Here is a 26548-nt window from a genome sequence, read left to right as displayed (position 1 = left end):
TACCCTGTCCCGTCACACTCAGTCTCTCCCAGCCTCATCCCATCCTAGCATTTGTCATCACCTGAGACCACAGGTGAACGCTTTGACCCCTCTGCCATATGCTCTGTGTCTCGATGCCTGGCTCGTGGCCGATGGCCCATAAATATTTGCTGAATAAATGAATGCATGATTTGTATCCACCAGCCTTCCAAAGGGGTTCTTAGTCCCCAGCCCACAGCAGCAGGGCTATGTTCTCTCGTGATAAAACACCTTTAAGCTGTATTATGTGCAGAAACCTCTTGGGACAAAAAGGTCTCTGCAAAATGGAGCGTGCAGTGTCTCTGTGAGAACACATCAGGTTCCCTGTTTTTTGTCTTCAGAGCAGCTGCAAGTCTAGACTTGGGCTTAGTCACATGGGGGGACAGAAACTCCCACCAAAGCGTTTTCCCTGCCCGCTTGGGGTGCTTGCTTTGCACTGGGCAGGACCTACCTGTTCTTTTAAATAAAAGGAGTGCCCGTGTTTCAAAGACTCTGTTATGTGAAGTTTCTGCAAAGGTTTGCTTACCTTCCTTACTAATTAAAGGGAAGTCACATTTTCCCCTCCCCAGCCCCCCAGTCCTACCGCCAGGGGCTATCTGATAGCCCCACGGGGGTTGAGTTACACAGACGCCCGCGATAATGCCATTTGCTGCGATGATTGAGTCGACAAGGCTGAGTGACTTGGTGGAAATACTTCCCGATTGGACTCACCTGTTGGCAGCCTGCTTACCAACACGCTTGCTTTTATCATGAAAAAGAAAATTATTTCTGCTCTTAATGATGGCGGCTCCAGAAATGGTGAGTAAAGTAGAGGGAGGGGAAGAGAAGACTCTTCTAAAAGATGACTCAGCAACATTTCTTGATGTTGTGAAACCTGCCAATGACGGCCTGTTGGGAAGGGACCTCCTTACCAGGCTCCAATGTTTCAGGAAGTGCTTTATCATTTATTTTTATTCTTGTTATAAAGTGAAGCTGTGTAGTGTGCCACATGCTATGGGAACCATCCAGTGTCCGCAAGAATCAAAGTAAAAAATGCTACTGAATGTATTAGTTTTCTAAGAGATTTTTCAAAGTTATTCTTGTGATGGAAATGAAATAAATGTCTTTAGCGCATAAATATCTTGCTTAGATTTTCCTACGATCACGTGAAAGAGCACGAAAACGAAGCTGGTTTTAAATGGCTTGATAATTCCCTTTTGAATTTCAAATATTACAATGAGTAAACAGAAAGAAAATAAAAGCAGATGCTCTAAGTACCTATGTTTCTGTGCCTGTTGGAACCTCTGGATTTAGCACGTTGAGGACGCAGGTTCTTAGAGAATCATGCCTGAGACCTGGGAAGCAGACTGGGATTTAGTTAGAACGCTCGACCATCCTCTTGCTCCCTCCGTCCCTCTTAGAGTTTCTGGAAAGGACTTCCTGAGGCTCCAGCCTCTTGGCCTGTGATAGGAGGGATTCTCTTGGAGGAAACAGAGCCCCAGTGTAGCTTCAGTGCACGCCAGCCACTCCTCCCTTTGCTATGTGGGGGGGGGGGGACTGGGCACCCCAGGGCCCGGATACTTTTATCCTTAATTAGGTCATGCCTGTGCGAGCCAGGAAAGGCTTGTGCTTGCGGGAAGCTACAAATACTGTGGGCAAGTGTCCCCTCCCTGGGGCCATGGACATTTTGGGGACGCAGACATTATGTGAGTATGAAATCTTCTTATGTTTGTGGTTGGCGTGTCACATGCGCAGGCCAAGGGTCGCGTTTACGTGGGACAAACGGCAACGACAACAAAGAGAAGGAACGTGCTTTGAACGTAATTTGTCTTCTGAAAAAGAATGGTACAGTAACTTCTACATGGTAAAAGGGCCTATCTCTGAAGATGTGTACTCGATAGATTTTAAGATTTGGTCCAAGAAACATCGGGAATGTCATTAGTTTAGCACAGTTCATTGTTTTTTGCCAACTCTAGAAGTTTCTCTGTTATCTGCTGTGTCTCAGAAAACAATATGTTCTTGCCGGACCGTTTTAATTAATCGGTACTGAATTCGCTTTATGTGGGTTGTCGGATTTCAAAGATTTAATGCAACAAAGATGCGTCAGACGTAATGCTGTAAATGGGGGAGCAAATGCTTTCTGTTCTTCCTGGTGAAGGAGGTGGAGGTGGAGCCGGAAGTCAGAAGCCCTGAAATAGTCACCATGGGGGAAAACGACCCACCCGCTGCTGAAGCCCCCTTCTCCTTCAGATCGCTGTTTGGTCTTGATGATTTGAAAATAAGTCCTGTTACGCCAGGTAGGTAACAGGGGCAGGTGTGATTTCTGCCCCTCCCCCTGCCCCCCAGATGACAAATGTGGTTGAGTGGAGTCTTTACACTCATCAGTGGGATACATGTGTTTCCTTGGTTTACGGAATTCCCCAGAGAAGGGACACTGGAGGGGGATCCTTCTGTTCAGCCCCTTTGTGACTCCCTGCGTACATGTGTCTGTAGTCTCTGGATTGAAGTTTTCAAAAGTTGAGACCCCACCTCTCCCTGGGCATGAGGGGTCAGATCCCGGCCAGGAACTCTCCGAGTCCTCCAGGAAGGCCTGAGAGGACTTTGGAAGGGCTCACCGGCCCTTCCAAAAAACCTTAAAATAAGCCAGACGTCACTGAAGGTATTTGATGTCTAGATTAAAATTCAACAGCAGGTGATGGAGTTGCTCCTAGAGACCAAGGAAGGAAAGCTCGTTTTGCAAACAGGTCACAAGTGCTTGGAGATACAGCAGACTCCATAATGCCTATCCAGCTAGGATTTTTTTTGGCCAGAGCCCATCAGGACTTGTCGTGGTGAGCTGTGGCTCACTGGTCCTGGGTGCAGCCAGGAATACTGGCCTCTGGGGCTGGGAAGAGGGGTCTCTGGCTAAGGGGCTCTGGCTGAGGTTCCAGAAAGCATGGAGTGGGGGCTACCTGACTGATTCCTTTTAAACCACCTGGGCAATTAATGTGGTGTTGTCGGGGGTGGGGGGGGCGGGATGAAGAGGATGAGAGGTGAGGGGAGAGATTTCAAGTAAAAGAAAAGAGACACAATTTAAAACTACGACTCCAAAATTAACGTAAATGTACATTTTAAACGTACATTTTGAATGTCACCCAATCCCTCCCATTTACCTGGTTTTTATATCTGCGTTCATTCTCCTCCTGTCCTTGCTTGTAAATTCTTAGCGCACCTGGGGACAGGTGGTTTTCCATGTGCTGCTTGGTTGTTATAAATGCCTTTTTTTTAAATAACATCACAACATTCCATCAAGTCGATATGTAACTTACGTAGCCACTTTATCATCATATGACATATAGTTGTTTCTAGTATTTTTATGACGTAAATAACATGAACGTGAATAGCACTATGCACATTCCTCTCTGCTAATTTTTTATTATTTTCTCACGGCAAATTCCTAGTAGTGGGAAGAAACAAAAGCTTTTTAAAATTTTTCATTTTAAATAAAGCAATATATTGTTCGTTATAGAAATTTAGAAAATACAATCGAAAAGGTTTTACAAAGTTGCCCACGATTTTACTCAGAGATAACCCTATTTGCACTGTGTTGTTGAACTTCTTCCCTTTTTCTCATCAACATATCTATGTTTCCCTTTGGAAGTGACATGTCTTATTTGGACTATTTTGAAGCTTTTCTTTTTAACTAAACAATATCATCTTCATCTTTCCATGGCATTAAATGATTATTCTTCAGCGGTTGGCAGACTGCGGCCCACGGGCCAAATCTGGCCCACTGCCTGTTTCTAGAAATAAAGTTTTGTTGGAACACAGACACTTCCGTGTATTCACATATTGTCTACGACTCATTCATGCCATTAGTGGAGTCGAGTAATTGTGACGGAGACCACATGGTTCATAAAATAAAAAAATATTTATTATGTGGTTCTTTACAGAGAAAGTTTGCTGATCCTCTTTCTCTAACAGTTAAGTATCATTTGTTATTTCACCAGCTCCTCTTGACCATTTAGGGTGTTTGCCATTCATCAATATTTTAATGCCACTCCTCTAAGTCCCCTTGTAGGTAAAAATTTATGTCCACCTATGATGACATCTTAGGACAAATTCCTAGATGTGGAATTACTAGTTCAAAAATTCCGTCTATTTTGAGCTTTTGGTACATAGTTCAAATTTGACTCTTAACAAGTTTACACAGTACACATTTCTATGGACTATAAGTGGAGGTCCGCTTCCTTTCACTTTAGACTGCAGTGGGAATGATGATGATGATGGTGTCATCATGAAGTTGATATTTACTTATGTCTAATTTGTGATTTTTCTCATCTCCAGAGAGGTTGAAGATTTTCTGTGCTTGTTTACCATTTGTGTTCCTTCTTTGGAGAGATGCTGTGCGTCTTGCATTTTATTCCAGGCGCGCCCTCCAAGACAGAGCAAGGAGAGGGGTGGGGCCGTGGTCCCGCCCACAGGGCACCAGGGTTGAGGAGCAGTGAAGAGGCCAACACTTCACTTCTGCTTACTCTGTGCTCCTTTTCCTCCCAGTCTACCTCTTTTCTCCCCATATTTGCATTCAAATTCTCTTCTTTTCCAGGTGCCTCAAATAGTATTGGCTAGTTATAATCTCGCTATTGCGGGGTGGGGGGGTAGGTGAAGTTGTGGGTTTCCAAAGACAGGCAGGGAGAGGGGAGAGGGCTTTCTGGCACTTCCATGGGAGACATCTCGGCTCAACATCTTCAAGGCCAGGAGAGGCCGGGGAAGTCCCCATCCCAAGTGGGGCGTGATACCTGGAAGGCTTTCTCCCCTTCCTCCATTCCAACCTTCCTAATTTTAAGTAAAGACAACTTGCGCATAGATGTATTTTCAGGATTGATGAGCTAATTTGCATGAAATGGCCTGTTCTTCACAGAGTAAAGGGTGCCGATGCAGATTCTCCTGGTTATAGTTTTGGGTCTCTTAATGCTCTTCACATTTTCTTTTCCACCCAATCTGCATGGTCCTTTGGGCAAGAACTGGGAAAAGGCTGAGGTTTTACCATACTTGCAAACTAACAAGTCAGCCTGCCACAGGCCATGGAAGCTGGCAGAAGACATGAGACTCCTGGGTCAGAGACAAAGGACTTTGTTACTCACAGCACGAGTGGCACGCACGTACTGTTTGAGTCAGTTACCCCTGCTCACCAAGTCCCGTGGAGGTGATATACAGCAGCCCAGTGTACGTTGCATGCACAGTGGATCTGCATTACAGCTGAGGAACCCACAGCTAAGGAAATCTGAATCTTAATAATGAGCGACAAGCAGAGCGGCACAATTTTTTCCCTCAAAGGAAGACATTATATTTATTAAGCTGGACAGTAAATAAACCTGCCATTGACTCTGGAGAAACTAGCTCTATCTCCTAAGGTTGTTTGCTCTGCCAACATCTTTAGAAAGATGTTCTGGAAACATAGCCATCGGTGACTCTGCACAAGACCCATGGAGAATGGTCTGCTACGTCATCTAGTGACCCTCTTAGAGGTCCCAGCTCTCCCTCTCCTGAAAGTTCCCTGTTTGGGTTTGACATGTCACCCTCCTCTGTTAGGAAATGTCTTGCAAATTGGTGATCTACTTTCTTTCCCTATTAGTTTCCTAGGGTCACACACTAGGTGGCTTGAAATAACAGAACTCTATTGTCTCACCATTCTGGAGGCCAGAAGTCTGAGGTCGAGGACTTGACAGGGCCACGGTCCCTCTGAACCTGCAGGGGAATCCTTCCTGGCCTCGTCCTGGATGTGGTGGTTTGTTGGCCATCTTTGGTGTTCCTTGGCTTGTAGATAAATCACCCTGATCTCTGCCTTCATCACTCTGGGTCTCTTCATATCATCTTCTCTCTCTCTCTCTCTCTCTCTCTCTCTCTCTCTCTCTGTGTGTGTGTATGTGTGTGTGTGTGTGTGTGTCTTTGTGTCCACATTTCCCCTCTGCTTAAGGACCAGTCATATTAGATTAGGGCCCGTGCTAATGACCTCATTGGCACTTGATTACCTCTGTAAACATTCTATTTCCAAATAAGATGACATTCTGGGGTACTCGTGGTTGGAACTTCAACATATCTTTTGGGGGGACACATTTCAACTCATAAGACCATGCCCTAGCTCAAGATGGACAGCATGGGGTCAGAGTTGGAGAGTGTGGGGCTGAACTTCTGGAGAACGTGGCCCCCTGCTCGGTGGCCCTTTCTCTAAATTAAGGTAACTTTCTTTGGCTGGAACTTTCTCTGATCCGAGGGGAGGGGAACGGACATTTTAAGTTTTCTTTTATTGAAATTCTCTGTGCTGTGGCGTTTTGCTCTTTGTCCCCCTTTGGCTTTCAGACGCGGATGCGGTGGCTGCACAGATCCTGTCACTGCTGCCCCTGAAGTTCTTCCCAATCATCGTCATTGGGCTCATTGCACTGATATTAGCTGTGGCCATCGGTCTGGGCGGTGAGGACGATTCATTATTCAGTAGGCCCTCTACCTTCTCAGGCACTGAAACTTTCATGAGCTCCCCCACCCCGTGTGGTGCTGCCCTCCAGCCTCACTTACTGGAGGCAGATGTCCTTTGCCTTGGCCGACTCTGAGTTTTATTTGCCTGCATGAATGTAAAGCCAACCTGGGGCCCAGCAGGGGCCTCTGGTCATGGTCGGGGCTTTGTCACCACGGAACCTGCCCAGTGAGCAGTGCCCAAAGGCAGCTGATGAAATAGAATCCCGCGGCAGGAGGGGGTGCAGGGCTGGGTGCAGCAGACAAGGAGGCCTTTCACGTCATGCCAAGCACGCCTGCTATTTGTAAAACAAGTACGTTTGCCACTTTTGAGAAAGTGAGTTATTTGGATGGTCTCTAATAGAGAACAAGCTCTCATTTTCTCTTTCAAATAACCAGATCACAGATTGGTTTAATTCTCCATCTGCTCTGTGGTGTGGTCCTTCACTTCTTGCCCAGAGTCAGAGACGACAGGAGGCAGATTGGGGGTGAGAGTCCTTCCTCAGGGCTCCTTGCTCAGCCGGCTAAGCCGGTCGGCCCACAGCCACGCATTTCGTCTCTTGACCTGGAGCCCTTCAGAGTCTAAATTCACCTCAAGTTGTGGCTCAAGGCCACTTAGTGAGGCCAAGTGGGGTGCAGCAGCCCCACCCCCTGGAATTTAGAACCGAAACTGGGCTGGGAGAATCAGGCTGCTGACAGAGGTACACTCTCGGTGCAGGTTTCATTACTGACGGGCAGGCTCAGGGCCACGTGGCAGGGCACGGTTGTGAGTGCGGCGCACTGCGGGAGCCCTCCGCTAACACTCCGGTCTTCCCCTGTCCTCAGTCCACTTCGACTGCTCCGGGAAATACAGGTGCCGGTCATCTTTTAAGTGTATTGAGCTGTCGGCGCGATGCGACGGGGTCTCCGACTGCAAAGACGGGGAGGATGAGTACCGATGTGGTAAGGTCACGCCTCTTCCCTGTAGATGTGGGAGGAAGTCAGCACAACCCACGCCTGGCCTTTCCCATCTGTGCAATAGGTCCAAGTCAATGCCAATGTCAAGTCATGTCCTCAACTGGGATCCAGCTGGCATTCGTACCCAGAGATCCTGGGCTGGGAGTTAAGGGAGGGCCATTCCGGGCTTAAATTCGGTTGGGGAGACTCCATGAGCCCTAGGAAGAGACCACCAAGAGAGCTCAGGGTGTCCAGACAGGAAGAGGGCCCCGCCAGGATGGGAGTGCTGTGGGCGAGGTCCGCTTCAGCACAGGAGGGTGTGAGCTGACTGCAGAGAGATCTCTGCCCGTGACCTCAGGGCTCCGCCGGCCACTCACGGACTGCTGCGCCCGTGTCTCGGCCAGTTCGCGTGAGCGGTCAGCATGGCGTGCTTCAGGTGTTCACAGCCGCTGTCTGGAGGACCATGTGCTCTGAAGACTGGAAAGGTCACCACGCGAACGTCGCCTGTGGCCAGCTGGGCTTTCCAAGGTACCTAACTGAAAAGGGGCCTCCCGCCCATGGGGAGAACATTAATCGTGACAATGCTGAAGCACGACTCCGGTTTAGCTGGGCGCTGACAGCCTGCGTCACCCGCGCACATTGCACCTGCATGGCGGCACCAGGCGCCTGCTCCAGGTCACATAGCAAATGGCATGTTTGGGGTGTCTCAGCACCAGGACAGACCTAGATGCAAACATGCAATAAAGAGCTTTGGAGCAGAAGACCAAACCCCGGTTCCTCAGGCCACAGCTGCAGGGTAGCTTCCTGTCACCACCCCGATTGGTCCTGGTGGTCACGTCTTCATCCATGCACACTTCATCCATGCACACTTCGTAAGGAGCCCTGGAGAGCACAGTGCCAAAACTCAGCAGTTGGGTGGAAACAGTTACCGTATTTTGCCGTGTATAATGCGCACTGTTTTGGCCCAAATTTGTGAGGGGAAAATAAGGATGCGCGTTATACATGGGTAGTACTAATTCCGTGCTATATAAATGTTTTTAATTCTTTTATTTATGCGTGTGAGTTAAAAGTGCAATGATAAATAAATACTAAAATTTCTTTATAATACAAAAAACAAGTACCTAAATGTAAACAAATAAAAATTTGAATTGAAAATTAAAATGAAAGATTTTTTTCTTCCCTTGGGCCAAAAACGTGGGTGCACGTTACACATAGGAGCGCATTATACACAGCAAAATACGGTATTCAGAACAATTGTTTAGCAACATTAGAAGAAAGCACTATTATAGTGAGCCTTCACTTGTCAGTGTTTGCTCTTGTCCGTGTGGCTTTTTGCACGGGGGGAGGGGGGTGGGGGACACATGTTCATCCTGATTCTGGGCCTCCTTCTAGCCCGCCAGCTGCTCTCTTCCATGGGAGCCCATGATGCCTCCCTTCCCTCTCTGCTCTGGCTCCTGGGTTCACAGCAGGCAGGCTTCTGAGCGCCACAGGCCTGCTGGGGAGTGAGCACAGTGACAAGAGCAGACTTGGAACCCAGTTCCTGTTTGCGCCCCAGGAAGTGGGGTGGGGGTTAAAGCCTCGCTGTTTTGAATTCTCTAGGCACCTCCATCCTCAGATTTAGGGCATCATAGTCTGAGCTCCTTTCTCCAAGGCCAGCGATACCCCAAAGGCCCCCTGAGAGCTGCCCCCTCATCTCGGTGATTCAGAAATCAGCTGCCATTCCTGCTCAGTGACAACAACACACACCCACACGAGTGCCTGCGAGAATTCTGTGGACTTTCCTCCTTGTTGACAAGTGGGAGGGGGTTTCACACACACACACACACACACACACACAAACTCTGCATCACACACACACACCACATACATACACCACACACACACCACACATAACACACCACACACACGTATCTCACACACACACACACACACACACACACACACACACCACATACATACACCACACACACACACCACACATAACACAGACGTGCACACACACACTGGGTCGCTGCAAACAGCTGAAAGCTTCCGGGTCAGGATTTCTGCTCCCTCCCAGGCCCTTCCCCAGGCTCTGGAGGGGTGCTGCCCTCTTCCTGTCCCCTCCTCTCCTACCTGGAGCACCAGCTCTGCCCCCAGCCCCAGGCCTCTCCTTAGCTCTGCAGGGCTCAGTCACCCCTTCCAGGGTCACCCTCGGGTCTCTGTGGGACAGTCCTTCCCCCTGAACCCACTCCCTCTGAGGGGAGCCTGTCCCCTCGGCATTGCCCGTTTTCCTCGCTATCAACTTTCCTTTTCTTCCCTGTGTGCGGCTTCAATTCTAGGATTTGCGTCTGTATTCTCTCTCGCTTACTCTTCCTACTTCTTTCTTTAGAGCCCTCCTCTGCTCTTTGCACTGCTGTCTCCCATGTCAGATTTGTGTGACTAACAGAGGATGGGCTGTCCAGTCGGATACCTGGACAATCCCAGTGCTCGTCCCGGCCACTCCACGGCACATGCCTCAAGGATAAGGACAACAACAGTCCCGCTGGAAAGGGTCGCAGGGAGGCTCAAGTGACCTCGGGGCGTGTAGAGGGAGCCTGGTGCCCAGGAGCGCCCGTGAGGATCTGTGGCTGGTACTCCACGTGGAAATGCAGAGGTATTCCCCTGTGGGGCTGCATTTGCAGCAGCTGGGGTCCCTCTGCACTTCCACCCCGCGTGTAGCCCAGCCCACCTGTCCCTTTCACGCTGCACCTGTCCTAGCAGCAGGTTGAGCAGCACCTGGCAGGGCTGAGCTGGCCACTGCCGCGGCCTTGGTTACATTTCCTCAAAACTCAAACTTAACGGAACTTTGTACTCCAGTAGCTGGTGTGTGAGTGCACGAAGCAGGCCAGCTGCTTCCCATTGTGTTTGAAGGAGGGGGCTGTCCTTCAAGGGGGTTCACCACCATCTCCACCACATACCTCTTCACACACTTGACTTTTTACCTGGGTCTTCTTTACCAGTGCTCTCCAGAAGACCTGTTTCCTGACTCTTTAACCATTTGCTTGCTTCTGGTGTCCCCTGACTCTCTTCTGTCTGTGTTTGTCTCTCCCTCCAATGGGAACCCACGCCAGCTCTGGGCAGATGGGGAAGGTCTTTCATTCCCCTCGACCTACTGTCCTTGGGGTGCTCAGGGTCCCAACTTTGGTACCCACCTGAAAACACCCGTTTAGCTCTGTGTTCTGGTCCCTCCAGGGCTTGTTTCAGGCTAAGCAGGGGTCAGTTCAGCTGCATGTGGCAGGGGACCCCCAGCTCCTTCAGGAAGTTGTACCTGGAGCCCGTGCTGCTGCGTGGATGGGGCCGTGGGGAGGGGCCAGAAGGGGCCACCGTCCCAGACTCCACCAGGTCTGGAGCGCCTTGAAAAATTGGCAAGGGGAAACCATTGACAGTTTGGGGGGGATACCATGACATCCCTGCAGTACAATACATGTAGCTGCAACTTGAGTGCATTGACGGTTTGGGGGAACACCGTGATATCCCCTGTATGATACCTGTAATTCTGTGACTTGGGCACATTGACAGTTTGGGGGGGACACAGTGACATCCCCCAGTACGTGGTACCTGTAGCTGTGACTTGGGCAGAATGACGGTTTTGGGGGGACACAGTGACATTCCCCCCAGTACGTGATACTTGTAGCTGGGACCGGGGCACAGGTTGATTTGAAGCATAAGGCAAACCTCACACGCCAGGTCTGAGATTCCAATGTGCTTGCAGCTACGTCAGTTCAGACACCCTCAGAGTGGATTTGCTTGAGGAGCAGTTCCAAGGGGACTTTGTTTCCATCAATCACCTCCTGTCGGACGACAAAGTGACCGCCCTGCACCACGCGGTGTATATGAGGTAGGTGCCCGGCGGGTCTGCTGTTGGCACTGTGTCACCATCCACTGCACTTATAAAGCTGTGCTCAGCTGTCGGTGACTCAAGAGGCACGAGAGTGTTTTCTCCAAGTGCAAGGTGGGGCTTGGCCACCTCGGTTAGACTGGGTGGCACCCCAGCTGGGTGCAAGGACCTAACCCAAAACAGCAAATGTGGCTGACAGACAAAGGGAGGAGGGAGGGCAGAGGAGGAATAGAGAGTACTCCTTGGGGCAGGTCATAAACGCAGCACTGAGCCTGCCATGTAGTAGGCGCTGCAGATGTGTTTGGGGGGAGGGAGAGAGGAAGGCAGAAGAGAGGAAGGGGGAGAGAAGGAAGGAGGGATGAAGGGAGGGAAGGAGGAAAGAAAGAGGGAGGAAGGGAGGGAGTGAGAAAGGGAGGGAGGGAGGGAGCAAGACAGGGAGGGAGGAAAAAAGGGAAGGAAGAAGGAAGGGAGGGAGGGAAGGAGGAAAAGAAAGAAGAAAGAGGGAGCATAGAGTAAATCCTTTCCCGGCAGTCAGAGATCCCTGCTCTGGGAGGAGTCCTCTCCCAGGTGGGTAGGTGGTAGGTCCCAGGCTGCAAGGACTTCCTGCCAGGGGAGCCCACCATTCATCCGAGGGGCTCTCTTTGTCCTCCGGGGGCCAGTAAAGAACACTGGGGTAAAGCTAACACGCGGATGACACCAGCATATGTTTACATAACATAACTCATTATACATCTCTTATGATCAGCTACACAAACCGTGAAATACTCAACAGCCTGTCACATGCAATACTTCACTGTAGTCGAGAGTTTTTAATGAATCTGTGACCTCATGCTCATGGTTTTGTTACATGGACTAAAACTGTAATCTGTACTTAAGAGAAGGGGAAGTGGTTTCCTTTTACCCCAAGATTAAGTTAAGAAGAGTGATTTCGCAGGCCTCTGGTGTTTATTGTTAAGCCCACTCTTTGTCCACTTTAGGGAGGAATGTGCCTCGGGTCGCGTGGTTACCTTGAAGTGCACAGGTAAGAGTTTCAGAAATGCAGAGGGACATGGAAGCCAGAGCTCCCCCACTTACCCCTGCCTCCTCCCTTCCAACTCGGTGCCAGGTGGGATCTCTGTGGACCCCACCTCGGGGGAGGGGAGCAGTGTCAGCCCAGTGTCACCTGTCAGGTGGGGGAGGCAACCCGAGTGACTTCTCAGCAGCAAACAGGACATGGTTCATGTCCTGTCTCTCTGCAGTGGCTCCAGTGACCTAACTTTCTCCCCTGCCCCCTCGATGGGAAAGTGTGCACAGCCTGTGCAGTGCCCAGACCCCCATCCCAGGCAGGCGGCCCCTGTTCCTGGCCGCAGGGAGGGTTCCCGCTGCAGGGGTTGGGTCTGGAGAAGTGAGGCAGGCGCACGCCAGCACCTGCGCTGGGATGATGGAGCTGCGGGAGGTTCCCCACGCGCCGGGGTGTTGTCATCCCTGGGGCATCTTGGCCGGGGTGCTGCCAGCATCGGGCTCCTTCCTGTGACAGGCTCCTGCCACTGCACCCTCACAACCCTACTCGCATCTCACATCTGGGCTGACCTGCCCCACCCCACACCCCACGCACCCCCCACACCTTTGCAGGGCTCTTCCCGGGCCGTGAGCTCTGTAAGGGCGGCAGGGTGTCAGGGAAAGAGGAGAGATCTATAGCTGCAGCACCACTTTCCCCAGAAAGGTCTGTGGGATCATCCCTCAACTGCTGTCCCCCCTCCCCTCACAGCCTGTGGTCTGAGGACCGGCTACAGCGCCCGCATCGTGGGTGGAAACATGTCCTCACTCGCACAGTGGCCCTGGCAGGCCAGCCTTCAGTTCCAGGGCTACCACTTGTGCGGGGGCTCCATCATCACCCCCCTGTGGATTGTCACCGCTGCCCACTGTGTTTATGAGTGAGTATGGGAACTCACCTTCCACAGACCCGTCCGGTCCAGCCGCGTTGGGAGGCGAGGGATTTGGCTGGTCAGCAGCAGGTCCAGGCCACATCGTCACACGTAGTGTCCACGTGGAGGGACCCTCCCTCCTCAGTGTGGATCCATCACCGTCGGCTGGTATATCTTAGACCTGCAGCTCTTACAGAAAAGATAGAAAGAGGAGGAAGGAAGCTCTCACACAGGAGGAAACCCACCACATAAAGGTCTGAGATCTCCCTAAGATCTCCCTTAGGTCTCACTAATCACAGCGGACCATGTTGTGGCTGAGAGGGCAAGAGACAGTGCAGGGTGGGTGGGGGCATCAAGTCTCCCCAGAGCAGTCTCTCTCAGGGAGGTTAGCACAGAGGAAAACCACAGGAAATACCCCAAACACGCTGTTATTTTTACCTCCTTCTATTTTGGTTGCTGTCTGATGGACCATGGGCCCTGATGGACCCTCAGAGTCAGCAAGCTTGAGCTCAGAGGTGCAGGGAGCGAGGCCATTGTAGGAAACTCGGGTGGGTCTGTGCTGCTGCAGAGCATGGGGGCCAAGGTCGATCCAAGCATCAGCAGGCAGGGCCATGGGACATCTGCCATCTGCCTGGTGCTGCATGTGGGGAATACCTGAGGTCCATGGCTTAATGTCGTTGGGGTTTGCCTGCTCTACCTCTCGGCCTTCTCATTGCAGCCTGTACCTCCCCAAGTCATGGACCATCCAGGTGGGCCTGGTCTCCCTGCTGGACAGTCCAGCGCCCTCCTACCTGGTGGAAAAAATCATCTACCACAGCAAGTACAAGCCGAAGAGGTTGGGTAACGACATTGCCCTCATGAAGTTGGCGGTGCCGCTCACTTTCAATGGTACGCCCGGGTTTCTTTGTCATTCTGTTGCTTTCGTTTGTTTCAAGAGATTTGTAATTGCTTGTTGAAGCATTTTTATGACAGCCACTGTACAATCCTTGTCGGGTAATTCCAACACCTGATTCATAAGCTTGTTGTCATCAGTTGGTTCTCTTCTCATTAAAGGGGTGATTTGCCTGGTTCTCGGTTTGATGGGAAATTTTCAGTTGCATTCTGGATCTTTGGGTTACTATGTTAGGAGACGCTGGGTCCTATGTACATCTTCACTTTTAGCAGGTGGTCCCTCAGTTCAGGGTCGCTGCAGCTCTCAGCCTACTTTTGTGGGCCATGGTTCTGATGATGATTTGATTTGAAAGCTTTTTTGGTTCTACTTTGGTCAACTTGGTTTATCTGGTGCCACTGGGACTCCCACCAGTGCCACTTTCTTCCTGCTGGTGCCACCTGGAGATGAAAGGGACTTCTTCAGGCCAGGCCACCTGGTACCTCTAGGTGGTAGAAGGGATTTCTCTCGTGTGGAGACAAAGAGCTTTTCTCTGTCTGGTGCTTGTTTTGGGGAGGTCCCCTGCCAGTGCCACCCATTTGCCCAGTGTCTTGATCTTGGCTGAGAAAGAGCACTTCCTAGGCCAGACAGCTGGTTGTGGTGGGGTCCTCCCCGCAGCCATTTCTTTATGAGCTGGAAGATACTGGGCGTCTTCCACTCCCGGAAGTACTCAGAAACATTCTCTCCCAACTAGTTGCTGACTTCAGTAGTCTCCATCTCTCCACGGGAAATGTCAAGACCTGACCTCTGGAGGTTACAAAAACACCACCAAAAAGCCACTCAAGATAGAACTTTCAAACATTTTGCAGATGCAAACACAACCTCAGGAGCCTACTCCTAAATAAATTATAGCTCCCTGTTCCATCCCGAGTGTTACTGACAGCTTGGGGTGCAGGCAGAGCGTAATAAATAAGACCCCGTGTTGGAGCACAATTCTGGCATGAGACCAGCAGCACATTTGACTTGGCACAGCCATCAGCGGGTTTATCACACGGCACACGTAACACTCTGCACGTAACACTCTCACTTGGAAAGAAATACTTCTAGAGAAACAAAGAGAAATTGTAATGGTGGTGTTCGTTTGTTAATTATTATTAATGATAGTTGATTATACAAAACGAGGTGCCAACACCTGTACTTTGATAAAAATTAAAATAAACCCTCCCCTTAATCTTTTGCTACCTTTCCATTATTGTCATACCCAGAAGAGCGTAGCATATCTCAGAATGTATCCAGGTGAAAGCCCCGTGACAGCTGTGACACCGAGTAGTGGAGGGCTTATGTGACAGCCCACAAGGGCGGGAGAGCTGTGGCCCTCAGGTGTATCAGGAGAGACAGCAATACTCATGAAGTGACATTGTGAAGCATCACAACAGGAATAGACAAACTATAGCCCTTGGGCCAAATCTGACCATTGGCCTGTTTTTGTAAATAAAGTTTTATTGGAACACAGCCAGACCCATTTGTCTACTGTTGCCTGTGGCTGCTTTCATGCTACTGTGGCAGAGTTGAGCAGCTGCCATCCAGATCACTGGGACTGCAAAACCTAAGATGTTTACCGTTTTGCCTTTTAACAGAACACATGCTGACCCCCGGTCTAGTCTCGCTGAAGTTGTCACAGTCTAGGGTTGTTTTAAAGTTGTAGGGGGAGGGGCCCTGCTGGGAGCTAACCGCATTCAGATGACCGAGGCTGGACCTTTCTTTGGGAGACCGATTGCGGTAAGCTGAGGAGACTGTTTTCTTGGACGACGGCTACAGTACACTGAGAGTTGTTTCCTCTCTACACAGAGATGACCCAACCCATTTGTCTGCCCAACTCCGAAGAGAACTTTCCTGATGGAAAAATGTGCTGGACGTCAGGATGGGGGTCCACCGAGGAAGGAGGTCAGTCGTCTGAAGTCAAGGATCTGAGTCCAGGGGTCTCAGAACCGCGAGGGCCAGGGTGCATGTCCACACCGACATGCACCCCACAGTGTCCCCACGTAACGCTCCCGTGGGACGCCCACCTGTCCTGGTCAGGGGTGGGAGCACCTGCCCCAACAAACACACAGTCAGCCGAGCCGTTGTGGGTCAGGAGTCACGGTTCCATCTGTCTTGGGACGTGAAATCGCAGACTTCCTCAGGGGAGAACTAAATCATGAGGGAGAACTGTGGACATGTCCTGATGGACAGCCCTTCACCAATGCACCAGGTTCTCCTTCCTCCTACTCCATCCTCTTCCTCCCACTGTGTTAACCACGTTCTTAGGCACCCAGTAGAGAATCCACCTGAGATTTATTCAGAAGACAGAGGTTTGTAACTGGTGAGGAATTTTTGTCTTGTGTGACTTTCTTGGATGTGTCATTTCATTCTACAAAGATCAAGTAGAAAAAGCAAACAGACAGGACCTTATTGCTATCATGGTTATGTGATTAATAATGTTAGTAAGAACAGTACCTGCCATCCTTTCATCAGCGTGGGGCACAGATGCGTCACAATTCTTAGGTTTTTCCATCAATCGCTTTCCTTGTTAGTGGGAAGAGTATTCGTTTCCTGGGGCTATTGCAACAAATTACCATAAACAGAGTGGCTTAAAACAGCAGCCTAGGGGCCGGAAGTCTGAAGTCCAGGTGGTGCAGGCATGGTTCCCTCTGGAGGAGAATCCATTCCTGGCCTATCTCTGGGTCCTGGTGGCCCCAGCTGTCCTTGGTGTCCTCGGCTTGTAGACGCATCACTCCATTCTCTGTCCCCATCTTCACACGGCTTTCCCTGCGTGTCTGTGTCTCAGCTCCCTCTCATAAGGACAGCAGTCTTTGGAGTTAAGACTGATCCGGGATGATTTCATCTTGAGATTCCTCCCTTAATTACACCTGCAAAGACCCTGTTCCAAATAGGGTCACATTCTAAGTTTGCATGCGGACATGCTTTGGGGGAGGGGTCGACCCAAGGAGGTTCAGAAGTTTTCTCTTGAGACTTCTTAGCTGAGTCCACCAGCTCCCAAATGTCCAAGGCACAGGGGGGCTTACCCAGACCCAAATGTCGGCTCATTTGGCTGGCTGGCTTCTCCTGCCCATATTGGAAGCTTCTCCCACAAATGCTTCTGGGTCCGCTTCACCGCCTACCAGGTGCTGAGCTGAATGTCTCCGTGGGACACCGCCTGCTCTTCACAGCAGCCCCTGATGGGTCATTACTCTCCCGCCCATCATGAGGGCAGGGAGACCGGGGTGCACTGAGCCCTGGCTTGGGCTCACATGACCGGGTGATGGACGGTCTGGGATTCTGCATTCGTGCTCCCCACCCACGCCCCTATTCATGGTGTCATTCATGAACTCGGAGTTCCCGAAGAGGATTATTTCATTGTCTTCATTGGATCCTTACGGGGTGAGAAGGGATAGGTCCCACTTTCAGCCCAAGCTCACGGCCCGGCGGCCCCCATGGCAGGGCTGGTGTTTATGAGAGTGGAATGGGGAAACCCTGCAGAAAACGTGGCACAACTCACTCTAGTAGAACAGTTAAAATGAGGGTTTTGAGGTACACAGATCCCCCACGCCGCCTGTGGACACCTGCTGGAGGAATGGGGATGGCGTGGGCCCCGCTTTAAGCTCGTAGAGCATAAAGAGAACCCAGTTTACCAACGAGTTAGTCAGTGGGTGTTGATCCCGTTGGGCTGGTGGTGAGCTGAGCCACAGCAGATAGGTTAGTTTCTTGTCGCTGCTGCAACAAATGACCCCAAACTCAGTGGCTTAAAACCACAGGAATGCATTCTCGCACAGGTGTGGGATGCGGAAGTCTTGGAGGGCTGGAACCCTCCCTGCCTCACCCGGCTGCCAGAGGCCCCGCGTTCCTTGGCTCGTGGCCTCTCCTCCGTCTTCACAGCCAGCCACACAGCACCTTCAGTCTGTCTCTTCTCTGGTCTCTGCTTCCGTCACTACATGTCCTCCTCTGACCCATTTAAGGACCCTGTGATCACACCCTTGGGTCCATTCACAACCCAGGGTCATGTCCCAGTCTCACGGTCTTATCACAACTGCAAAGTCCCCTTTTCCATGTAAGGTGACATAGTCCTAGGTCCTGGGGAATGGGATGTGGACGTATCGGGAGGACACTTTTCTGCTGACCACCCCAAGGTTCCACGAAGAAGCTGTATGGGTGACCTTCATGAGCCTCAGTTTCCCTCTGTGACCTGGGCTGCTCTGAGAACTAAATGGATTGGTGCGCATCGTGTGCTTGGTGCAGGATGGGCCCTAGGGAGGTCCATGTCCCCACCTCCTCCCGACTTGGTCCCCTAAAGGAAGGGGTGGCCTGGACCTGAAGTGGCAGGGCCTGCAGGGCCCGTCATTAGGGAGGGAGCCCTGGGGCTGGCTGGTGCTCAGAGCAGACCCCAGACCCTCCAATGGCAGGTGTGGCCTCTGAATCCTGAGCAGGGCTCCCCTCACCGCGTGACCCCCCTTGCTCTGACGCAGGCGACGCCTCCCCAGTCCTCAACCACGCAGCTGTGCCTTTAATCTCCAACAAGATCTGCAACCACAGGGACGTGTACGGGGGCATCATCTCGCCCTCCATGGTCTGTGCCGGCTACCTGAAAGGTGGTGTGGACAGCTGCCAGGTAGGGGCCTGTGGTGACCTGTGGGGACCTCGGCCGGGGGCACGGCCAGGCTCTGGTATGGCGACCCAGCCCGTGGGACAGGCCACCACCAGCATGTCCCTGTGACTGACTGTAAAGCAAATTTACAGGGTGTGGGGAAGGAGTTTGCACAAGATATCGGCCCCTTTCCTGGGCGGTCGGGCCTGTGTTTACCCAGCGCTCCCACTCTGCTTGGGCGCTGGGCGGGGGGAGGGGTCTCAAGGGTGTTTCCCTCCCCAGCCCTGGTCCTCAGAGTTTCCGGGGGGGGGGACAAAAAGGGGTGGAAGATAAGTGGGAGCCCCTGAATGTGGGCCTCCGAAGCCACAGCGGGCGGGACTCAATACTGCCTGGGTCCAGAGGTCAGCTACAGCCCCTGGCCAGGCAGACCCCTCCCTCTGAGAGCACTCCCTCGGCTACGTGCATCTGTCTTGACCTTCATGGGTGCGATGTACGGAGAAGCTGGCAGGGAGACAGCTGCAGGGATCCCCCGAGGGATAAAGGACCCCACTGTCGGGAATGCCGAGTCAGTTCTAGAGGGGCTGGGGGTGAACGCAGAGCCTTCATCACGCCATAATTTATGATGGGGTGAATGGGGAGCCCTGCGCTCGACAAGGGACAGCCGTGGCGGTGCCTGTTCTGTCACCGTAGTCTCTGTCCCTGCTGTCTAGGGAGACAGCGGGGGACCCCTGGTGTGTCAGGAGAGAAGGCTGTGGAAGTTGGTGGGCGCCACGAGCTTTGGCATCGGCTGTGCAGATGTGAACAAGCCCGGGGTGTACACCCGTATCACATCCTTCCTGGACTGGATTCATGAGCAGCTGGAGGTGGGTGCAGTGCCCGCTCCGCTCACGCTGGGCCCGGATGGTCCACTGCCGTGCCCCCACCCCCAGCCCTACTGTGCAGAGAACTGGAGGGTGACCAGTCATTGTTGATCTGGCAAGCAGTGGCTTTGTGGTTCTTGGGTGTGGGACGTGAGCAGGTTAACCCCACGGGCAAGGCTCCGTGTGGGTGTGGCCCTGGCAGGGTGGCACACGAGGCTCTGGTATGGTGACTCAGCCCGTGAGACGGGCCTGTGGTATCATGTCTCTGCCAAGGGCGGGGGCGGGGAGGAGGGGCAGCTGACAGGGGCCCTGGGGGATGGGAACCAGTCCCGTGGGCACTGCACACATGGAGGAGAGGGTGGACAACGGGAGGTCGCTGGGGGATGACCCCCAATGCCCACTGAGGGGCCTGGACCTAGCCAGGGGCTAGGGATGAGATGGAGAGTCTCTGATCAGGGGCAGCTCTGTGCTTTGGGGGCGCCCCCGGGAGCTGGGGCCTGGCAGAGAAAGGCAGGTCAGTGAGGCTGGCTTGGCGGGACCGGGGAGGGCCGGGGGACCCCTGGAGCCGGGGGGAAGGAAGCATAGGACCCCCAGGGAAAAGAAGGGTGCTCCAGCTGACTGCAGGGCCCAGTGCAGTGGTCCAATGGTCAGGGCGTGAGGCCGGGCTATGCGGGAGCCGCACAGCAGGGCGCCCTCCACCTCGTGGGCACCCAGCAAACACTGGCCGGCTTGATCTCCGACTCTGAGCCCACATCACATCTTGGACCCGTTTCAAAGACTTTTTTTTTCTAATTGAGGCAAAATTTACATAACATAAAATTGGCCATTTTGAAGTGAACAGCCCGGTGGCAGCGAGCACGCTCACTGCGCTGGACAGTCACCACCTCTGTGTCATTCCAGGCATTTTTGTCATCCCGAAATCAAACCTCATTGAGCTGTTCCTCCCTCCTGCCCCTTCCCCAGCCTCCAGCTCCAGGAATCTGCTTTCTGTCCCTGTGGATCAAAGACCTTTTCAAAGTTTCCTTTTAACGGGAAACTATTGGCTAAGGAGGACGGCAAAGCTCTCCAGGGCCTCTGCCATTCAGTTCCACATCTTCCTGGTGGGATTTCTGCTTTAAATGAGAGGCTATGGAATGGTTCCCGTTGTACAAGCCCGAGGCCCCGGGCCCGGGACTTGGCCGGCTTGGAATCCCAGCCCTGCTGTTGTGTGGCTGTGTGTCCTCTGTGGGTACGAATAGTTCCTGCCTCTGAACTATGGTGGCCGGTCGCAGGACAGCAAATGCTGGATGACAGGCTCGTCAGGGAGCGCCTGGGCTCAGACTGTTTTAATCAGCAGGCAGGCCCAGCACTGAGCTCTTCAGTGCGAAATGCAGCCAAAGCCCATCAGCCTCTTAAACAGCGTCAGAGAATAGACTTTGAAAGAGCAGGCGTCTGGCTGTGGTGGCTGCCGATGGCCCATGAACAAAGGCCTGGGGTGCAGACAGCTGTGCAGGCATGGGGGGTGGAGGGCAGCAAAGCAAGAGTGGGCCCCCAGTTGCTCACGGAGCCACGGAGGTATGCCCTCCACGGGGCTGCACGCAGGGGCTGAGAGTCCTGTGACCAAGCTTCTCACCATTGAAGTTGAGCTTAAAACAGGTGCACGTGAAAGAAACCAGCCCCCAGCCTTCAAGGTGCCGGGGAGGGCTGGGGGTTCCACAGCCACCCTGGGAGCCCGCTGATGGTGGAGCCGAATGACATCTAGCCCATTTCCCTCCGGGCCATCCTGGTGACAGGCCCTAGGACCGTCCCCATATTATAGGTGAGGGGACCCACTCAGGGCCCTGAAGCTAATCCGGGCAGAGCATGATTCCAGCCTCAGCATACGCTGCACAGCTGGGGAGTCCTGCACACACCACATTGCACAGCAGATTTGGCAGAAGTCCAATGTGGGGGTGTGCAGGACTCCCCAGCTGTCTGTGGACATGGAAGACGCTCAGGACCCTTCTCTAGAGGGTGTTATCAGAGGTGTGGGGTGAAGACCCTGGTGATTTTGATGCACGGTGTCATGCGGGAGACCCTGCTCGCTGCGCCATGTGTCACGCGGGGCGGCCTGCGGGGTCTCTGGTCCCGCTCCCCACATAAGAACGCAGGACATGGTGAGGCCAAAAAGGAACACCCACGGAGCCATAGGTAGGGGAGTCACACCACTATAGTCTCTCTGGCAGCTGGGTTGGAGAAACAGGAACCAGGAGCCACACAATTTTCAACCCTCACTGCACCGCTTGCAGGCTCAGCCCCCATCTCCTTGCTAGCCCCCATTTTCTGCTAGCCTAGCCACGGCAGTTATATTAGTGCCCAATGACTCACTGGTTACAGCTGACGGCCAACTAGCCACAGCTGATGGTCATGCAATCACAGTTGATGGCTATTTACTACCTGAGCCAGCACCTTTCTATGTGAGGCCAAGAGCTTGGAAACTGCTCTCTGGGGCTCTGTCCCCACACACGGCAACTTCAGGACACCCCTTTAGGGTACAGGCATGAGCCATGTGGCTCCCTGGGCGGGCTTAGAACGGGCTTCCACTCTTCCCATGACACTGGAGGACCCGTTTCGTCCGTGACTAGTGGATGGTCCCCTTGATGCCCCAGAGCACTTAGTCCTCAGCTGTCTCCGGCCCACTGAAGGCCAGTGTGACACGCGGTCTCTCTCCAGATATTCCCAGGGAAGACCCAGAAGAGGCTTCCCTTCCCACAAGAGGTTTTCCGGGGGCTCTGCATTTTCAGTTGTTGCTTTTCAACATCGATGTGAGGGCCTTCCAAGAGCTCACACGTCTGGAGGGGGATGACTCCACTTGTTAGCTGGTGGCACTGCCGGCTGCGGCCGTGGTTTTCTCTGTCTATTTGGGGCTTCAAACTACATTGCCCTGACGCAGACTGGGACTTGGGAACACAGTGCTCAGAGCTGGTAAGGTCACGTGGAAACTATGAAAAGAATCTCAGGTCAGTGGTGAAAACCGCAGAGGTGGGCAGGGTGGGAGGAGCCTACGGGGAGGACGGCCATGTCCCACTCGCCTGGGACCCATGCAGAGCTGGCAGCCTCCCCCAGCAGAGGCCAACTCTGTCCCCATTAATCGTGGAGAAGAGCCGATGCCTCACTCAGGGTAAAATGCAGGTGCCCACTCAGTCCTAATGCTGGAGGGCTGGCTGGAAATGCTAAAAAATATAACACCTATGTTTTCATTTCTAGAGGGACCTGAAAACTTGAAGACAAAGGGGACAAGCCACCACCTTGAGTTCCTGCCAAGATGGAGACATCAGCCCCCCCATGGATTGCTGGGTGGAAACTTTGTACATGAGCCTTCAATGCTTGGCTTTCTGGCACTAACAGCAGAGCCAAAAGGAGGGGGGACGTCTTTGTGTCCCTCTACATCTAGTACACTTTGCTTCTAACATCTCTGACAAGCCACTGCGGCATTGGATTAAAATGACCTTGAAGCGCCTTTCTGACCTTCATTAAGAACGAAACAGAAACGCCTCTGCAGTGCTACCTTTCCCCACTTGTCCATTTGGTTTTCTCTCCAGGGGTCCTTCAGCATCATTGTTGAGATAAGCAAATGTCACACGAAGGGCAAACGGCGAGCGAGACTTGAGCCTCTCGGTGAAGAAGGGCCAGACCAGAACTGCAGGCGCTCGTCACTGTACACCCCACTGGCCACACCTCCTCATCCCTGGGCACCAGAACCTGACCGAGACTTTCTACTTCCAAGATCTCTTTTTGCACATGGGAACTTCATCTCTGATTAGTTTGAAGGTTTATTTCTACTCTATTTTGTAGCACTTGTATTATTGTCCTTTGCTTCCAAAGGACATGTGCTCTCTGAATGCATTCATCAGTCAGCGTTTGTCTGAATGTGTACCAACAGCTCATGTAAACTGAAATCATAAGCTTGATTCCAGAGGCTCGATGACTTTGATCTCTTGTATATGCTGTGTGGGTCTTGCATTTTTCTGTTAGAACACGTTTCTCAGCAGATCAGAATGATCTCATATTACATCACGAGATGCAGAAGCAGAGTATGAAAGAAGTACTGGGACAAGCCAGGGCCCTCTAACCCCACACAGCGGGTCCTGAAGGAAATAGAGTGGACAGTCACGTGTCATCAGGAGGCCAAAGGCTTCCCTGCCTCTCTGTAGGGTCCCGGTAGCGCACACAAGTTACTGTCAGGAATCGTCGTGCGTTGGCACTCGATCACACATGAATTCATCAGAGAGTGAACATGCTGCTTTGTCTTGAGGCAACAAGGGGGCAGATGGGTGAGTTTCAAAGAGAGCAGGGTAGGTCCAGGTGCCTGGGAGGAAGTAGCTCCAGTGAGCCCCCCAGGAGGCCGGAGACAAGGGTGGAGGATGAAGGGAGAGGCAAAAGCAGACAGCTTGGAGCAAAAGTACTTACATGTTCCTCACCATTCAGAGTGGCTGCACAGATCTCTGTCTGTGTCAGAAAGGGACAAGGCCATTTTCATTGTAAGTGGTTTCGCCTGGGTCTCTTTGAAAGTAGTGTTAGCTCCCCATGGTGAGAAGATGAAAGATTTCATGTGTGATAACCTCAGTTGAGAAAACCTGATGGTGGGATCAGCAGGCAAGCATTTCTAGCCTGTGGCGGTTTCATTCGCTTTTAATTATGACTGAATTTTGTGGAGAAATAGTTGCCGTCTCACAATCTTCTTTCAGAAGGCGTGGGTGATGCTAAAGGCAGGTAGCTAGTCAGCCTGTGCCACGTGCCCGGCGCTGTTCTACATGCTTCACACATTCTCTGGCTTTATCATCACAATAAGCCTATAGGACCAGAAGTGTCGGGGATCCATTTGGTCGACAAGGACACCGAGGCATGAGAGTGAAGGGATTTTCCCAAGACCACACATCAGGCCAGTGAGGATTCAGGATTTGCACCAAGCACATCATACCAGCAGGAATTCAAGCAATTAACTAATTGAAAAATGACTCTTTGGCATTTGAGTGTAAAGGGACTTTGCTCCAGCAGTTTGGACCCATTGGAGCCATGTTAGTCATTCAAGGTGGTGAATAACTTCTCCCTCCTTCAGACACGTTTGGTCTCCGTGTAGACATTTGCTGGCTCGGACTGGAAGGTGACGGGTGGGGCTCTTTGTTCCTTTTTCCCACAGACACAGCTGTCTCACACCTCACAGCCAGCCAGAGTGGGAGCCAAGAGAGGAAGTCGTGGCTGGAGCGCCTACCCTGCAGCTCGAGGAACAGCCAGAAGAACATGCCATGGATGAGGTGAGCTGCTTCCCCTGGCAGCTTGGACCTGAAGAAGCAACTGTGGGGCGTCCATGTCCCAAGTGAGGGGAGCCCCACCTGTGCCTGATGTCCAGGACAGAACCATGGAAACAGCTCCTCTCTCTAGTACTTTAGTGTCAATATGGCCTTATTTAACCATTTTAAAAAGAATTATAGAAGACCTAATGATATTATAGAAAGTTTGGGGAAAAAGAGTATTAAAAATTGGTCAACAACTTAAATGGCCATGAAAACTGTCACTTGCCTCCCTCTCCTAAGAGGAAGGCCTGGCTGGGGTCTGAGGACACCTGCTGACACCTCTGTTCTCCACCTCTCACGTGGAGAAACCGCTTGCACTGGTGCAGGAAGATACGCAGACGCCTGCGTGTGCAGACATGTCACTTGTCACGGGAACCAGCCCAGGAGCCACTGGCGGATGGACAAGTGCCAGGTGTGGGTGCCACATGTTGGTCTCCACGTCCAAAGGCTGGCTCCCGCTTCGAGAATTCCCAACAGAGCAGCACTAGGTTTGGGATGCAGGGTTCCCACGTCCTGTTCGAACGTGCAAATGCAAATTCCTGATGACCCGGCCTCCAGCCACCGGGAGGCACAGGGGCACACCAGTGACGTAGAAATAGAGAGACAACCAAGAAGAACCAAGTTTCTGCTGCCTGATTGTCCACAACACGGGCTTAAGATCAGTTAATTTAGACAAATTCACACGTCGGGCTATGTTTTCTCCTACAGCGTGAAAAAGAAAACCTCACTCACTTGTTGCCATCTTGGTGATTTGGGGACACCATGTTCTCTGCACAGTGGCCAGAAGAGCTGTGTAGGGCCACTGCCTGTGTGTCTGCTCGTGGGCGACCTGTGGGCGAGTGCGTTCTGATTCACTCACCTCTTCCGGGTTGCCTAAATAATCGGAATTTCTCCAAAATTCATGGACCTGTAGAGAGGTCATTCTTCAGGCTCCCATAGTACTTGGTGTGTGTGTGTATGTACGTGTTAGTTTGTGTGTGTGGATACACATATATAATGCCACTTCAATGGCAATGACACCGTTTGTTTCTGAGCCTGTCTCTCCTTGTAAGTTGAGAGCTCCCTGAGGAGGGTGCCGGACTCCACCCACCTGTGACACCCAGCGCCCAATCCAGGGTCCGGACAGAGCTGCTCATGAACACAGGTGGAATGAATCAATGATGACAATAAACATGCCACCGAAATGGACTTGGTCTAAGTTCCATTGTTTCATAAACCAACACACACTCGGGGTGGAAACAGGTGGAATCAACCTAAAGATAACATTTATAATTTAATGCCATGATTAATTTTTAAGAAAGCCTCCATCTTTCTCCCCTTAAAAGTACAAAACAACTCAATATGTGAAAATTGCATCCTCCTACATCACCATTTCTATCCCGTTTTCTGGTCGACCCTACAGCAATCAAAATCATGTAAAAAATATGACTCCAAGTCCAGTTCACAGAAAAAAAATCACTAAAAGATGATGCATTACAAAATGGAGGATTTTTTTTAAAAGAATGAAAAGAAAACAATAGTGATGGTCTCTAAAATCCACCCTGTAAGAGCTGATATCATACTATCAGAGTTGGGGAGATGGACTCTTAAGACACATTTTCTCCATCAGGGTCTCTTTTTCACTTTCCCCCCTTTCTTGCCTTTTCCTTTCACACCTTGGAGCTTCTCCTTCCCTCATTTCCTTGGTGAGGTGGGAGCAGCA

The 26548-nt window shown here is 51.9% G+C and overlaps 1 protein-coding gene across 3 annotated transcripts; it reads left to right on the top strand.

Moving 5' to 3' along the window:
- The first annotated feature begins 693 nt into the window (after positions 1-693).
- Positions 694-26021, top strand: TMPRSS3 (transmembrane serine protease 3). Of its 3 annotated transcripts, none has more exons than XM_033092072.1 (13): positions 694-816; positions 2156-2294; positions 6337-6447; positions 7312-7428; positions 7827-7950; positions 11156-11281; positions 12259-12302; positions 13029-13194; positions 13904-14073; positions 15902-15997; positions 18556-18698; positions 19385-19537; positions 22760-26021. In XM_033092072.1, exons 1-13 carry the CDS (start codon positions 796-798, stop codon positions 22775-22777), a joined length of 1428 nt encoding a protein of 475 aa, XP_032947963.1. In that variant the 5' UTR covers positions 694-795; the 3' UTR covers positions 22778-26021. The 3 variants fall into 3 exon arrangements, with proteins under 3 accessions (XP_032947963.1, XP_032947983.1, XP_032947972.1); XM_033092092.1 differs by lacking the exon at positions 694-816 and adding an exon at positions 1561-1703; XM_033092081.1 differs by lacking the exons at positions 694-816; positions 2156-2294 and having other exon boundaries at positions 6338-6447; positions 7781-7950.
- The last annotated feature ends 527 nt before the right edge of the window (positions 26022-26548 follow it).

This window comes from Rhinolophus ferrumequinum, chromosome 2 (assembly GCF_004115265.2).
Source record: "Rhinolophus ferrumequinum isolate MPI-CBG mRhiFer1 chromosome 2, mRhiFer1_v1.p, whole genome shotgun sequence".
In the NCBI taxonomy this organism is placed as follows: Eukaryota; Metazoa; Chordata; class Mammalia; order Chiroptera; family Rhinolophidae; genus Rhinolophus; species Rhinolophus ferrumequinum.
Note: the sequence above shows the minus strand (reverse complement) of the source record. Positions and strands in the feature narration are given on the sequence as shown.

Coding starts and splice junctions, on each gene's coding strand:
- TMPRSS3 (XM_033092072.1), top strand. CDS start 796: ATGATGGCGGCTCCAGAAATG. Junction 6,448..7,311: donor TGTGGCCATCGGTCTGGGCG/GTGAGGACGATT, acceptor CCCTGTCCTCAG/TCCACTTCGACTGCTCCGGG. Junction 18,699..19,384: donor GTGGTGTGGACAGCTGCCAG/GTAGGGGCCTGT, acceptor CCTGCTGTCTAG/GGAGACAGCGGGGGACCCCT.